The sequence below is a fragment of the Lotus japonicus genome, chromosome 1 (assembly GCF_012489685.1).
Source record: "Lotus japonicus ecotype B-129 chromosome 1, LjGifu_v1.2".
NCBI lineage: Eukaryota > Viridiplantae > Streptophyta > Magnoliopsida > Fabales > Fabaceae > Lotus > Lotus japonicus.
The window spans coordinates 94,581,713-94,595,624 of NC_080041.1; the positions used below are offsets into that span (position 1 = coordinate 94,581,713).

General features: G+C 32.6%; 1 protein-coding gene and 1 long non-coding RNA gene across 2 annotated transcripts; both read right to left on the bottom strand.

Moving 5' to 3' along the window:
* Positions 1–1,967: 1,967 nt before the first annotated feature.
* On the bottom strand, positions 1,968–4,855 carry LOC130727998 (uncharacterized). The gene is made up of 2 exons (XR_009015509.1): positions 2,749–4,855; positions 1,968–2,209 (listed from the first exon to the last, which is right to left on the bottom strand). It is a non-coding gene; the product is annotated as an uncharacterized LOC130727998 (long non-coding RNA).
* Positions 4,856–10,690: 5,835 nt separating this feature from the next.
* Positions 10,691–13,296, bottom strand: LOC130727999 (uncharacterized). The gene is made up of 2 exons (XM_057579317.1): positions 13,044–13,296; positions 10,691–10,997 (listed from the first exon to the last, which is right to left on the bottom strand). Exons 1-2 carry the CDS (start codon positions 13,152–13,154, stop codon positions 10,770–10,772), a joined length of 339 nt encoding a protein of 112 aa, XP_057435300.1. The 5' UTR covers positions 13,155–13,296; the 3' UTR covers positions 10,691–10,769.
* Positions 13,297–13,912: the final 616 nt, after the last annotated feature.

The window sequence follows — 13,912 nt, forward strand, 5'->3', positions numbered from 1 at the left end:
TTGACTTTACTAGCTTAAAGTCTTTCGTGATCTACCATACAGTGTAACTTATCTTGCCTAGTACTGTTGTGTACTACAAAACAATGCATCATCTTGAGGCACATTTATTTTCCTTTTTCGATCACATCACATTCTCTTTCAGGTGGTCTACACTTGTTCAATGTTGATCAATCTTTAATTCTTTATTGACAATACCAACTAGCAACACCGGGTAAACAATGATTTTTTTAAAACACGCTCTTTTTGAAAATGTACATCTATTGTATTTATGAAATAATGTGCGTGAATTCGGTTGAGCGACAAGAATGTTAGGATTGCAAACTTTCAACAGTTACGTAGTACTCGTTCATTTCAAAATAAATGTGTACTTAGAGAAGATGCACGCATATTAATAAATGCAATTAATTTTGTTAATTTTTTAAAATATATTATTTGTTTCCCTATTTTACTCCTTACAATGTACTTTTATCTCTTCTCATTTATTATCCTCCTAGGGACATTATATGTAAAAACATTAATTAATGCTTCATTGAAACTCTATGTTAACAATTATTGTGAACAAACTTTTTCTCGCTAAGTGAACAGTTTTTATGAAACGAGGAATTACTGAAAATTTCGGTACATGTCTCACAATAGGACACGTTATTTTAGGAAAAAATAAAATTGAGAATAACCATATTAGGTGTCATGCTTTAAAATCTATATATATTAGTAAAGCTCACTTGAGCTAAGTATTAAATACAAATACACATAACACATGAGATTCTACTAAGGAAAAAAATGATGTTTTAATGAGAGAAGCAATAACAACTTTGTAACTGAATAAAAATTATAACCCACTGCAAACACATTAAATATATTCAATAGTATAACATTGATTAACCGGGCAGTTTCTATGGATGGGCAAAATGTATTGCCTACATGTGTTTGAAGGCACAAAGTGGATACTAACTAAAAGGAAGCTTGACAGATAACTTTAAATGAGCAATGTGTTAATGACTAATTTAATATCAATTTTCAGTTGCACATTTCCTTGAAGATCCCACGAACTTTCTTTCCACCAATTCATTTTCAGTTACACATTGCCTTGAAGACCACACAAGCTTGCTTTCCACCTATTCATGTTGAAATTTTTTCAGTTACACATTGTCTTGAAGAAATGCCTATTCACCTAGCAGTTTCTCCCTGCAAGCAAATTAAATTCATGACTTTTCATTTTTTCTTATGATTTAGTCATTATCCTTCACGATGTAAAACCAAACTTATAAAAAATAAATGTAAGACTATAGATACAGGGGATTCATTACTGCATAAAGCATCAACAACTCACCACTCATGATATCAATAATTGCCACAGAGAATAGAATAGACTCATAACAAACCATGACAGATTTCGTAACTGATTATACAGAAACTAAATAAAATTGTCAGTGTCCAAAATTTATTCAGTTACCTACATTAAATAAATAAATATAAATGTATCATATAAAACCATGCATTTATTGTGTATCTCTATATAAACAAATCACTCACACACTCAAGTTATAGATATTTTACACTCCATCACCATGTGAGCAAAATGACAACTTCCACTAGCTATTTCAACAAGTATGCCATTTTTTATTACATTAGCTAATTTTAAATCTTTTTTTTTATTACTCATTTCTTCTTTCTTTGTGTCAGGAGAAAGATCATTAACGACAACAAAGAACTTGCATTCCTTGATCTATCCTCCAATACAAGATTGGAAAATAGAAGTACGAGTATCATGGATATAGGACACTCTGAATATATATAGGAAAAAAAATCACTAATATGGTTCTAAATCTAATTGACAAGAAGGTTTCAATTTTTTATTGTCTTTTACTAACATTTTATTATCACTAAACTTAGTTCTCTTGAATTTCTCTATAGGACAATCATTGCAAGGCTCAGGGCTGGAAAAAAAAGATTGTGCTTGATGTGGCTTCATCAGGTAAATAACTACTCTATATCTATCTTATGCTTTTCTATATGAATATCTCATAGAACAAAAGTCAATCTATATCCTATAAAAAGAGAAATTTCATTTCTACACAAGGTTCTTCAAATTTACTAACACTAACAATAAAATCAGAAACCAAAAACATATATATGTCAAGCTGAAACACTCACAGTTACTCCCTCCTTGCTCGATACCACCACAGAATGAGCCTAGATAGTATACTTCCTGTGAAAAAACATAGTATTGTAGTGTTAATATTGTTTATTATTATTGAATTAGAATAAAAAAAATTGTAAGAGAAAAGGATATCATATATATAAAGGGTCAGAGGAAAAGCTCCTCCCAGATTATACAACAAGGAAACAAAATTGATCAGTACAAAACAGCAGCAAAACTACAAGGTAAGAATAAAAGTAGTAGAAGCTTAAAAGAATACAAAGTAAAATTAGAACCCCAGGAAGAGTAGACATTGCAGAAATTGCACATCTTGGTTGCAGACCAGGGGAGACAATCACGAACGGATAAGTGCTCCTTAATACAAATTCTCAAAAAGCAAGTAAAACCTCAAGACTCCTTCATTTCAATAGCAATTTCTACCCTTAAGGTTTAAATGACATTTTTTTAGGGAAGGTTTAAATGGTTGTTTTAATACTATTATTTAATTTAATGACAATAAGAACCAACAAACAAGAAATAATTCAATTATAGAGGAAGAGGTAAACACAGAATAGCCCACAAAGAACAAAAGGCAGTGAAGAAAATACCTCCACAAATCAATGACATGGAGGGAGAGGAGGAACCTTCAATTCAAACTCCATTATATGACCATACCATAGAGAGAATATCATGGTAACACTACTACTTTAGTCTACAATTATGAACTCTATGGGCCTCGCTGGAAGTCACGCAGCGGTGGTCATTTGTCCTGTGCAACACAAGTTTGACAAAGAAACAAAATTGGGTGGGACGGGGGTCAGTGGTGTGGGTCGCATGTCCGACGGAAGTTGTCGGAGGCCTGGCTGGTGGTTTCGTGGTCGTAAGGGAAGGAGGAGGAGAAGAGGAGAGGCCAGGTGTGGTGGCTAGGGTTTTTGTTTTGACAAAAAGGGGAAGCGTGTCTCACTCTCCCTTTTCTCATATATTTGTTATTTTTTATTTATTTATTTTTTTTGTCAATTTTTTTTTAATTCAATGTGGACTTACTCCTATTGTGTGGCTGCCTTCTTTTTTTTTTTTTACGGTGGTTGCCTTTTTTTTAAAAAAATATTTAGCCATAATATTAATTTGTCATGGTTTCATATTTTAAAATTCTTAATTTTGTAATTTTTTTGTTCTATTTACAAAACTAAAACGTAATTTTAATATTTACTTTTGTTATTGATGATAAATATTTGAATTATTCTTACTAAAAAATATTTAACAAATATTTATCTTTTTATTTAATCAATGATGATTGAACTTAATAATACATTTTTTTAGTAACTTAAAAATACATTTTTACAAACTAAATAATCACACTATATTAATATGTATTAAATTCATTGTACTCTAATCTTTTATTTTTTTTAAAAATTCCAGGGAGCGTATCATTATTAATTACTACCTTGAGGTACAACACTCATAGTCGATTTAAAATACCTCTAGATGTTTTTGAAGATAGTACGAGCTTAATCAAGTAAAATACTCAGCTTGCTCAATTAATAATTCAAATAGATTTGATTATTTGGAATGAAACACCTATGACTAAAAGGTTGGCATTTGAATCCCTTGATAGAACACTAAAAGACATTGTTGGTTTCTTCAAGATCTTTATGTTTTCTAAAAGTATGATCGTTGACACTTCATCATCTGCTCAACTTAATTTATTGGCATCTGAATTCAACAAATGGATATTGCAAATGATAATATATATAACTGAACAAGAGTTCATGTATCCGGTGAAGTTCTTGAATTCTTTAAATTTCAATAATACCCAAACCATTGTTGCACCTTAAAGTAGGAATGTCAATTATGCTACTCAGGAACATCAATCCAACCCTAGGAATGTGCAATGGAATAAAACTAATTATTGTACATCTAGGAGAATAGAAAATAGAGTCGCAAATACTTCAGGAAGTAACACTGGTGCAAAAGTGCTTATAACACATATAGTTTTTACCACAAATAATTCTAAATGATATTTTATGCTAAGAAGAAACAATTTTCAATAAAGTTTGTTACACCATGACAATTAACAAAAGCCAAAATCAGTCATTGAACTATGGGAGATTATATTTGCCAAGACATATATGCTCTCATGACCAATTATATTTGCGTTGTTTAAAGTAAGATTACCAAAGGGATTGAAATACTTATTGTTGAGAAAGATGATACATATGCGTAATATACGAAAAAATTTAGTGTACAATGAAGTTTTTGATGAACTTTCATTTAATATTCTTACCTTTATACAAATTAAAATATCACAATTTAAAATTACAACTTAAAACAAATCTGTGCAGCGCATAGGTAAAAGAACCCATACTTGAATGCATTGTACCAAACATCACATTTTCTTTGTAATAAATATATTACACAATAAAATTAACTTATTGCTTAAATTAAATATTTCAAAGTAAATTAGCAATTTTTTATGTCATTGGATAAATAAATTTTTAAGTTGTTAAGATTATTTCTATGCTAATAATTATATAATTTGAGTACTATTAATTATTTACACAAAAAATAACTCTAATTATATTTATTGAAATGTCTTAATTAACACAATTTTTTTATATTTATAATTAAAATTATTTTAAATTTTATTTATTTAAACTATAATAATTTATATATAATGTTCTATAATATTGTAAGTAAACCCGTGCAACGCACGGGTATAATATCTAGTAAGTGTATGTAATACAGGAGTAACGAAAAAGATTCCTTTTAGGAATGGAACTGTAACAATAAGAAAGAGAAATGTAGATAGATATGATAGAAACAACAATGACCATTCTTAATTAGAACTCAAATGCCCATATAAAATATCACTAAGCAATGGTTGATAATCTAGTTGGTTTTGATCGTTGCTTCTCCTTAAATAGTATGCTAATTTATTGTGGATGTGATAAGTGTAAAATTACATAGTTTTCCATATTACTTTGAACACTTATCAATGATAAAAAGTGTGTACTTCATATTTATTTAACCCTGAACTGTGTAGTTTAGTAAATAATTAGATTTATTATAGATTTTATGTTAAATTTTGAGTCTAGTCCCTATTTTTGATGTAGAATGGATGCTAAAGAGAATTCATGTAGATTTCATTAAAGAAAAGAAATAAGAGGATGAAGAAATCCATTTTGGAGAAAAGAATTTCGCTCAAGCGAGATGAAATTTCGCTCTAGCGAGCTACGACGGTGCAGGAAACCCACATGTGAAGAAAGCTACTCGCTGGAGCGAACCTAAATCTTGCTCGAGCGAAACTAAAGCGGCATAAAGTCTATAAATAGTCTAAAACAGGGCAAAACAAGGGGAGTTCAAACTTTCCCATCTTTTCTTCATTTCTCTTCACTTCCAGAACTTAGAAACATGGGAGAAAGCTAAGAGCACTTGGAGAAGAGGCTTGAGTGTCGAATTCGACGACGAGATATCGCAGAGTCTTCGGTTCTTTTCCATGTTTGTAAATAACTAATCTCTCTTGTTGGGGTTAGATGTAGTTGATAAATCTCTATTTATTCTATTTGATTCAGTTTATATATTATCATGTTTCTTTGCTTATGGTTTAGTGGTTTTCTCTTGATTTTCATACTATATTTTAGATGAATCACATAAGATATTTTGCTTGATTCGACTTGTGAGCGGAAACTACAACGTTTTGAGTCCGAACTAGAGTTAATCACATAATAATCCTAATTGCCAGACAGAGTTAGGTTAGTTAGTCAATGAACACCTAAACTTCATGATAACTTTCTTTCTTAATCATGTGAGACATCAATGTTTAAGATTAGAGAGTTATTGCTATTCACTCATGCGAGACATCGATGGTGTAGGGTTGAACTGGTGTAGATGAATCATATGCAGGATACAGAAAGGTTAATCAATGGAATCTAATCCCAGCAGTTTCTCATGTTGTTTTCTATTTTGTTTTGCTTTGTTTTTAATTTATGTTTGTTACAAAAATCCCTTCAAAATATTGTGAAATCTCATTGCTTAATCTACAAAAACTATTGAACAAAATAATATTACCAATTTCCTGCAGATACGATAAAATCATATGCTATATTGCAATTGAATCTTGAGAATTTCGAAAGTAGTATTGGTGTAGAAAAAATTTCTCAACAGCATGGTCATAAATTTTTATAGAGGATTTTACGTAACATACATTCTTGGGTAACATTTGAATGAGAGAAGTCATTAAAAATTTCAAATAAAACTGAAACACAATGAATAAATGGTTACATAATGATTATTGAAAAATTAAAAGCTTGGTTGAAACATTTGTTTTAGGTAACGCAAAGCTTAAATTTTTTAATGTATAAATTTATACGTGTAAAAGTTTTTCCATGGACAAGAACTTGAGATGGAAAGCACAATGAATTCGATTGTCAAAATTTCCTTATTATTAGTTTTGGTCGTAATTTCTTCAGGTTATAAGTCTTGCTTAACTCTTAATCTGTATTTCATATATTAGTTAAAGTAATGTCTCTTATATAGACATGATTCTTATTATTGCCATATATGTACTATTTGTGAGCGCAGATATGTGCAAGAAATCAGATGCACGTTTGGGTGGTGTTGTGAGTTTCCGCTGCGAAATTGACGAACATTGTAACGATGGTTGCAAGTGTTGTCGGAAGATTTGTTTTTGTCCATATAATATGCCACCTATTCACGGCCTCTGTGACGGTGATTATTCAAGGATACATTCAATGGAAAGTAACGGAAGTGAAGCACCTTATAGCAAATAATATTTGAATTAATGATTGCATCTCATTGTATGTGAAAAAGTTACCATGTCAACTAAAATTTACATTTGGCTTAATCTTTCTTGATTCATTTCTGCATTTTGTAGAATTTACAATAACCTGAATTTGATTATGTAAAGTCACGTGATTCATCATTCATGTACTACAAAACTATGATAACACCCATACACGTTGTTTTTGTGGTGAACCACTCATTTTGGTATAAATATTTATGATGTGATATAAGAAGAGAGATAAGTAAGAAAAAAATGTATATGACAATTCTTAGTGCCGGAAGCGGATGAAGTATAAATAATAGGCGGACGATGAGGGACGATCACATCGTCCAATAGTTAAATGGATGGTACTTGGCTAACCCGAATCTCTTCACTCCTCATCTCACTTACCTCACTTTCTTTTTAGTTCAAAAAAATCTAATTCGAATCTCGATCTCTGGAATCGAAACCAAGACCAACGAGCCTCCATTCAATCGCTCTTTTGTCTATTAACACAATTTTACCTTCTTTCACATTTCCTTCCTTACATAAAGCATCGACCAATATATTAAAAGTATAAACATCCCGCCCCGGTCAATGTTTTTCGCTATCATTTCATCCATCAAAACAATTGCTTCTTTCAATTGACCCACGATGCAAAAACCATATATTAAAGAGTTGTAAATGATAGCATTAAGTAAAACTTTCTTGCTAACCATTTCAAAATATAAATCGTAGGCAACACTTACAAGTTTATCTTTGCACAGGATGTCCGTGATGGTGTTGTACATTACCACATTAGGCTTAACCAATTTCCCTTCAACTTGTCTCGACAACTGCAATGAAGCTCTTGTTTTCCCTATCTTACATAACCCATTGACCAACGTCTCGTAACTAACTTGATCCAACCGAAACCTCTGTGCTACGACATCATCATGAAATTGCAATGCCCTCTGAACCTTACCATTAAGACAAAGACCTTTCATCAGTGTAGTCAAGCTGATGATATCTGGTCCATAACCCCTCTTGAGAGTTTTGCCGAGTACGGAAAAAGCGGAGGCAATTGGACCTACGTGGCAAGAATTAGTCTTTTGGTTTCGGCTGTGAAGCACTTGTAAATTTTATTTTTAATTAACTAGTAAATTGTATTATGATAACAAAAATATCATAATAGTGATAAACATAAAGAAATTTAATTTATATACAGTGATAGTGTATATAATTTTACACATACATGGAACAACATCTTTTTATTTTTCAAAAAAAAAGAATTTTATACATACTCGATAAGTGAGAGACTAATTTTTCTAGGCATTGTCAGGCACAAAGTGGGGTCGCCCCATTCCACTCGAACAAACATAATCAAGCATTGAACATGGTTTGTATGTGGAATCATAATTATTGAAAAGTCAATTGGTCATTTCCAATTCTAATTGGTTACCCAACTTGTTTACGATATGTTTTATCACCGCTTTCTTTTAATTATTGTACTTATTACTTAAGTGATTTTGTTAAAGAACGACATTGTATTTGCAATTTCCTTATGGACACGATATAACCCTTATTATAATACACCGAATGTTGAGGAATTGAGAGTAGCGTAGTAAATGTTCTTTCATTAGAAACTCCATACAAGCTAGCTTTCATCAAAGAAGAAGTTTCCCCAGTAGAAATCGGTGAACCCTCATGGCTAGTTTAGCCCATATATTCCAAGCGGGCACAAATAAGCACGTCATCCGCGAAGAGCTAGACATGATCGAGGAACTAAAAGAGGCGGAAAAGATATGAGAAGCTGTTGCGAAGTAGAAGATAAAGTCTTGATACAATTCATATGTGATTGTTAGAAGCTTCTGACTCGCAGATTTGATCCTGCGAAGAGCATATAATGGCCCCAGAGGAATTGAGGAGGAAAAGTTCACCTCAAATTAGGATTGATACCGGAAAAGTAACATACATGATGAAGACTCTGTAAGGAAAAGAAGTGATGCACTACTTGAATATCGCCAACCTTAGGAGGTATTAAAGTTGACTTTACTAGCTTAAAGTCTTTCGTTATCACTTTTTATTTATAGTCAAACTTTTTGCATTCAAAATGTTTATCAATACACGAGTTTCTTGATTGCGTACTTAATTATGCTTGTACCCTACTGATGACGAGCGACTCGTCTGATGCACGCGACTCCTCTCTTCAATGAGGCCTAAGGTTGGACTCTCACCTGGTACGTACGCCAGCTTGGCTCGGACAGGACAGATCAACTTACATGATGACGAGCAAAAAACAGACCTAGATCATATTTAACCTACTAGGCCTTGGACGTAGGAGTACCACTATCAGAGGCAAGTTCTCCTAGCAGTGCGACAACCAAGACTAAGTCACAATACTAAGGACCTTCAACAAAATTTTCATAATAGAGGCAGCCCCTAATACACGCGACAACTAGGATCAAGTCACATCGCTTAGTACCTCAACAAAGTCCCCTGTCCGAGGCAACCCCTATGATAAGTGCAGCACTAGGACTACACTTACTACCTCCAACAAAGTCCTTAATCGAAAGCAACCCTCCTGCTACAATCAAGACTAAGCCACAACACTTCCCTTATTAGAGGCAACTCCTCTAATACTCTTGAAAACCAGGACTAAGCCACAAAACTTAGTACCTGCAACAATGTCCCCTATTCGAGGTAACCCCTCTGATACGCACACTAGCAGGATTAAGTCGCAATACTTAGTACCTCCATCAAATTCCCTTATCCAAGGAAACCTCTCTAATCCATGCAACGCCTAAGACTTGTTTGTTAGGGAAGAGATATTGAAGAGAAAGATAGAGAGGAGATGGAGAATCTCTCTTGTTTGGTGAGTTGGAGAGAGATCGAGCGGAGAAAAATTGGTGGGACCCACCATTTTTTGAGTCTCTCCAAATTGGAGTGAAATTGGTGGGTGTTTGGTTTTTATTTTTTTAGAGTTTTTGTACAATTTTGAGGGTCTGAGACCGCCATAACTTGTTCTTAGACCGCCAGAAAGGTGTTAAGATCTCATCTTTTTTTTCTTCTATTTTTTACTCGTTTTGTGGCAGTTTCCAACCGTCATAAATATATCAGAATCTGTCACGAACTTACTAAAGCTGGATAAAAGTACTTTTAAATATAAATGGTATATTTCTCTCTATTCTATATATCTCTCTCCTCTCTTTTTTATCATATAATACAACTTACAAATTTACTATATTTCTCACTCGTTTGTTTCTACTCAACTTCACTCTTTCTACTCTCTCTTCTCCACTTCTTTACTAAATACAGTGTAAGTCACAATACTTAGTACATTCAACAAAGTCCTTTATCCAAGGCAACCCCTTTGATACACGCAGAACTAGAGGTAAGTCACATTATTTAGGACCTCAACAAAAGTCCCCTGTCTGAGGCAACTTTACTCTTTAGATAAAATAGTCTGCATTTGGTTTTTCATTGAAGGGGTTGTATAAATGATCAATGACAAAGTTTGAGTTAAATAACTCATCATCTAATCACATTGAAGATAAGTGAGATGGAAATAAATTAATAGATATAATATAGAAATTCTAACTCACTTATCTTCAATGTAATTGAATGATGAGTTATTTAACTCAAACTTTATCATGGGTCATTTAGACAACCCGTAAAGAAGTTTTTTGCAAATGCAGGATATATAGAAGAGTTACACGAATCGAACTTTGCATAAATGACCAATTCTAGAAGTTTTTCTCGCGATGCAAAAATCAAGTAGACAGGTATATGATAACTATAATACAATTAGTTAAAAACACATTGATATAAGAGCATAATCTTGTGGCTTGACAGAATCTCAAAGCATTACATTTTGGAGTTAGAACGAAATACAGTAGTGTCAAAGACTTTGAGGAAAAAACGAGTTCTTGGGATTGAGAGCCAAGTCTGCAATATGGTGCCAATGGTAGCAATCAGTTTCCTCTTCACTTCTGAATTTATGCCACCCATTGAAATTACCTCAGCATACGCAGCTGGTTCTTTGTTACCCTCAAATGACATTGGCACTGACGACTTCAATAGGACCATCACAAACTGCAAAAGTTATAGTCACAATACACATTAAGAAGGAACAATGAAGACTACAATAGATGCACAAATATTTTTGACAATGTGTATTTTGAAGTTTGTTGTGTTATCAAATGTTAGTACGTCTCATATTTGAAGAAAATGACCAATTTTAAGTAGTTTATGAGTGAGATAACTCATACACTTAATATTTTAGATGATTGTTAGCTCAATGTAAAAATCCTCATAGTTTAAAGCATCTCCTTTGACCCAACAAAGTTATCATATGAACTTGAGTGAACCTGTTTCACTGTTTCAGTATTGACTACATAAGTATTACTAAGATAATCAAATAAATTAAGATAATCAAATAAATGATAGAACAATTCTCACTTCTAAACTTTAAATTTTAGTAGAGGGAGACTAATTGAAATTCTAATAAACATATATATATATATGATTACAGGGCCTTTTAGACAATACTAGCTGTAGCATTCTAATTATTCCGAAGGATAAGCGACAGCCACAACACTCATATGGGTGTCATAATGAATTTCTCTTGGTGTGAGACTGCATACCTACAGGTTGGCTATGGGATTTTGTATGTTAAAACACTATGTAGTCTTTTATAAATTGGATTTAAAAATCACAGAAAAAGAAACATATGGGTTGTATGCTCATTTTAAATTTTTTTTAACATGTAAAGTGAAAAAATTATGAAAAAAAAGTGGTGTATTAAGTACTACTATTTTTTAAGAGATGGGATTTACTGTAGGGCTACCCATAAACAAATAATAGTGGTGTTGGTGCAAGGGGTCCCATGATAAAGATGAGGATTACTGCCTCCAGAAATGCAAATTGTAGAAGTATAATGTGCCTTCAACTATCCTTCCACTTGTCACAGATTATAGTAGGGAAAGAAAATGGGAAGATCCATGGTATCATATATTAGTTACTATCAAATTATATTAACTTTCAGAAACTATAGATCTTTTTCATTTTAATTTGTCCTGTAGGCCATAGCTGTCCTGCTACAAGGAGACCACACCCTGTACAACCATGAATCATAAAGTTTAAAGAATAATATTTTATTCACATCTCAATTTCACCCACACACAAAGAAATAAAAAGAGAAGATAGAAAAATAAGAGATGTAATAGAAAATGCACAAAGAAATAAAAAAATGAAAATAAGAGAAAGTGAGTGAGACTGAATCAAAACCCAAGTTTAAAACATCAATTTCTTAATTGTCACATTATTTTATTAGTGGGATCTGATTTTGCATGCCTTTGTTCACAATCACAAAGATCTCACTCTTCCCCATATACCAGAGATTCCTTTGACTCCAAGTTGCCTGAGAATATGATTAAGCAATAATTATTTATTCACACCTCAAAATGAGGTGGAATGAGGTGGAGGAAGAGAGAGATAGGAAGAAAAGAAAAAGTAAGAGTGAGAAAGTATAAGATGTGATAGATGATAAGAGGAGAGAGATAGAAATAAAAATATGTGTGTATATATCGATTAATTAAACCAAGGATCCAGAAACTAAACTAGCTGTTTGATTTCTTGATCCAGAAAGGCAGAAACTAAACTACACCAATATAAGAAGAGAAAGGATAAATTGCATACAAGCTTGCCTTCAGAGCAATGAAGAAACGGTTTTATGTGTCAGATTACTTAATTAGCTATAAAATAATCTTGTTGGGTCTAATCTAGCTGGAGATCAACTAACAATTGACCCATTAATCATATATGTTTGGATTTCAAGTGATGCACATGTGTAACTTCAGATTAACACGATTTTGCGGGTGAACTTAGATTCCAGAAACCAAACACAATTTAACTCAATTGAATGTCGAATCCAAATTCCAAATTTACCAAAAGAAAACCAAGGAAGAACATGATTCACTTTAACGAAGAACTACCATACAATCAAACAACAGAAAAAAAGGAAAAATAAAACAGAGCCAATAATTTTGTGTCAAGCCCAACAAGGATTCTTACACACAACAGGGCTAAATATCTTATGATAAATGAATCTTTAGCTGAAATAGAAAGAAAGACACACACCTTTTTGGGTTTACCAATGATTGTGGAGACCGCAGTGGTGGCTTCAGAAAAGATGGGATCCGTGTCAACTCCATCTAAGTTAAGATTAGTGGTGATGTAAAGGCAAGGCATCTTCTTCCTCTTTTTCTGTACTGCTTTCTAGTCTTTCTTTGCTCAAAGACTTGTAACCCAAGGTGGTTTGATAATGTGCCTATATTCCAATTCAAGACAATCCCAATTCCCATGATATATATATAGATGCTAGTAGATTTACATGGATTTGTATTAGCCTTGACTTGAACTTCTTCTATTTCTTCTATTGCATATAAGAATGTCACCTCGATATTTTTATTCGCAATAAAATGAGTTTTTTTGTGTAGACCAAATAAATTACCGACGGATAAAACCGTTGGTAACTAGCGACAAAAAAAGCCGTTGAAAAAATGGTCGATAATTAGGGATGGAAAAAGTCATCAATAAATTAACAACGGAAAATGTCGTTGAAAAAATTACCAACTAGCCAAACAACGATAACTATTTGGCTGTCGGTTGCCGTCAGTAATTAAGATTACCGATAACTTTTGACCATCGATAAAAAGCATTTTTCGTACGGTGATCATGTGTCAGTAATGTGCATGTTATTTTAAGTTTTCTTATTATATTGTTGATTATGTACAATTTCTTTTACTCTACATATACTTAAGTTGTATGTCAATTTTTTGTCTTTTAGTGCTTTAGAGAGGTCACCAAAGAAACCCTCATGTGAAAAGTCTAGGTGGCACTAAGTTCCGTAAATGGGTGGATCTCACACTGCCAAATTGAGGGAAAAAACTAAGTAGGAATGTGATAAACATTTGCTATATTTTCAGGATTAAAACTAAGAAATATTT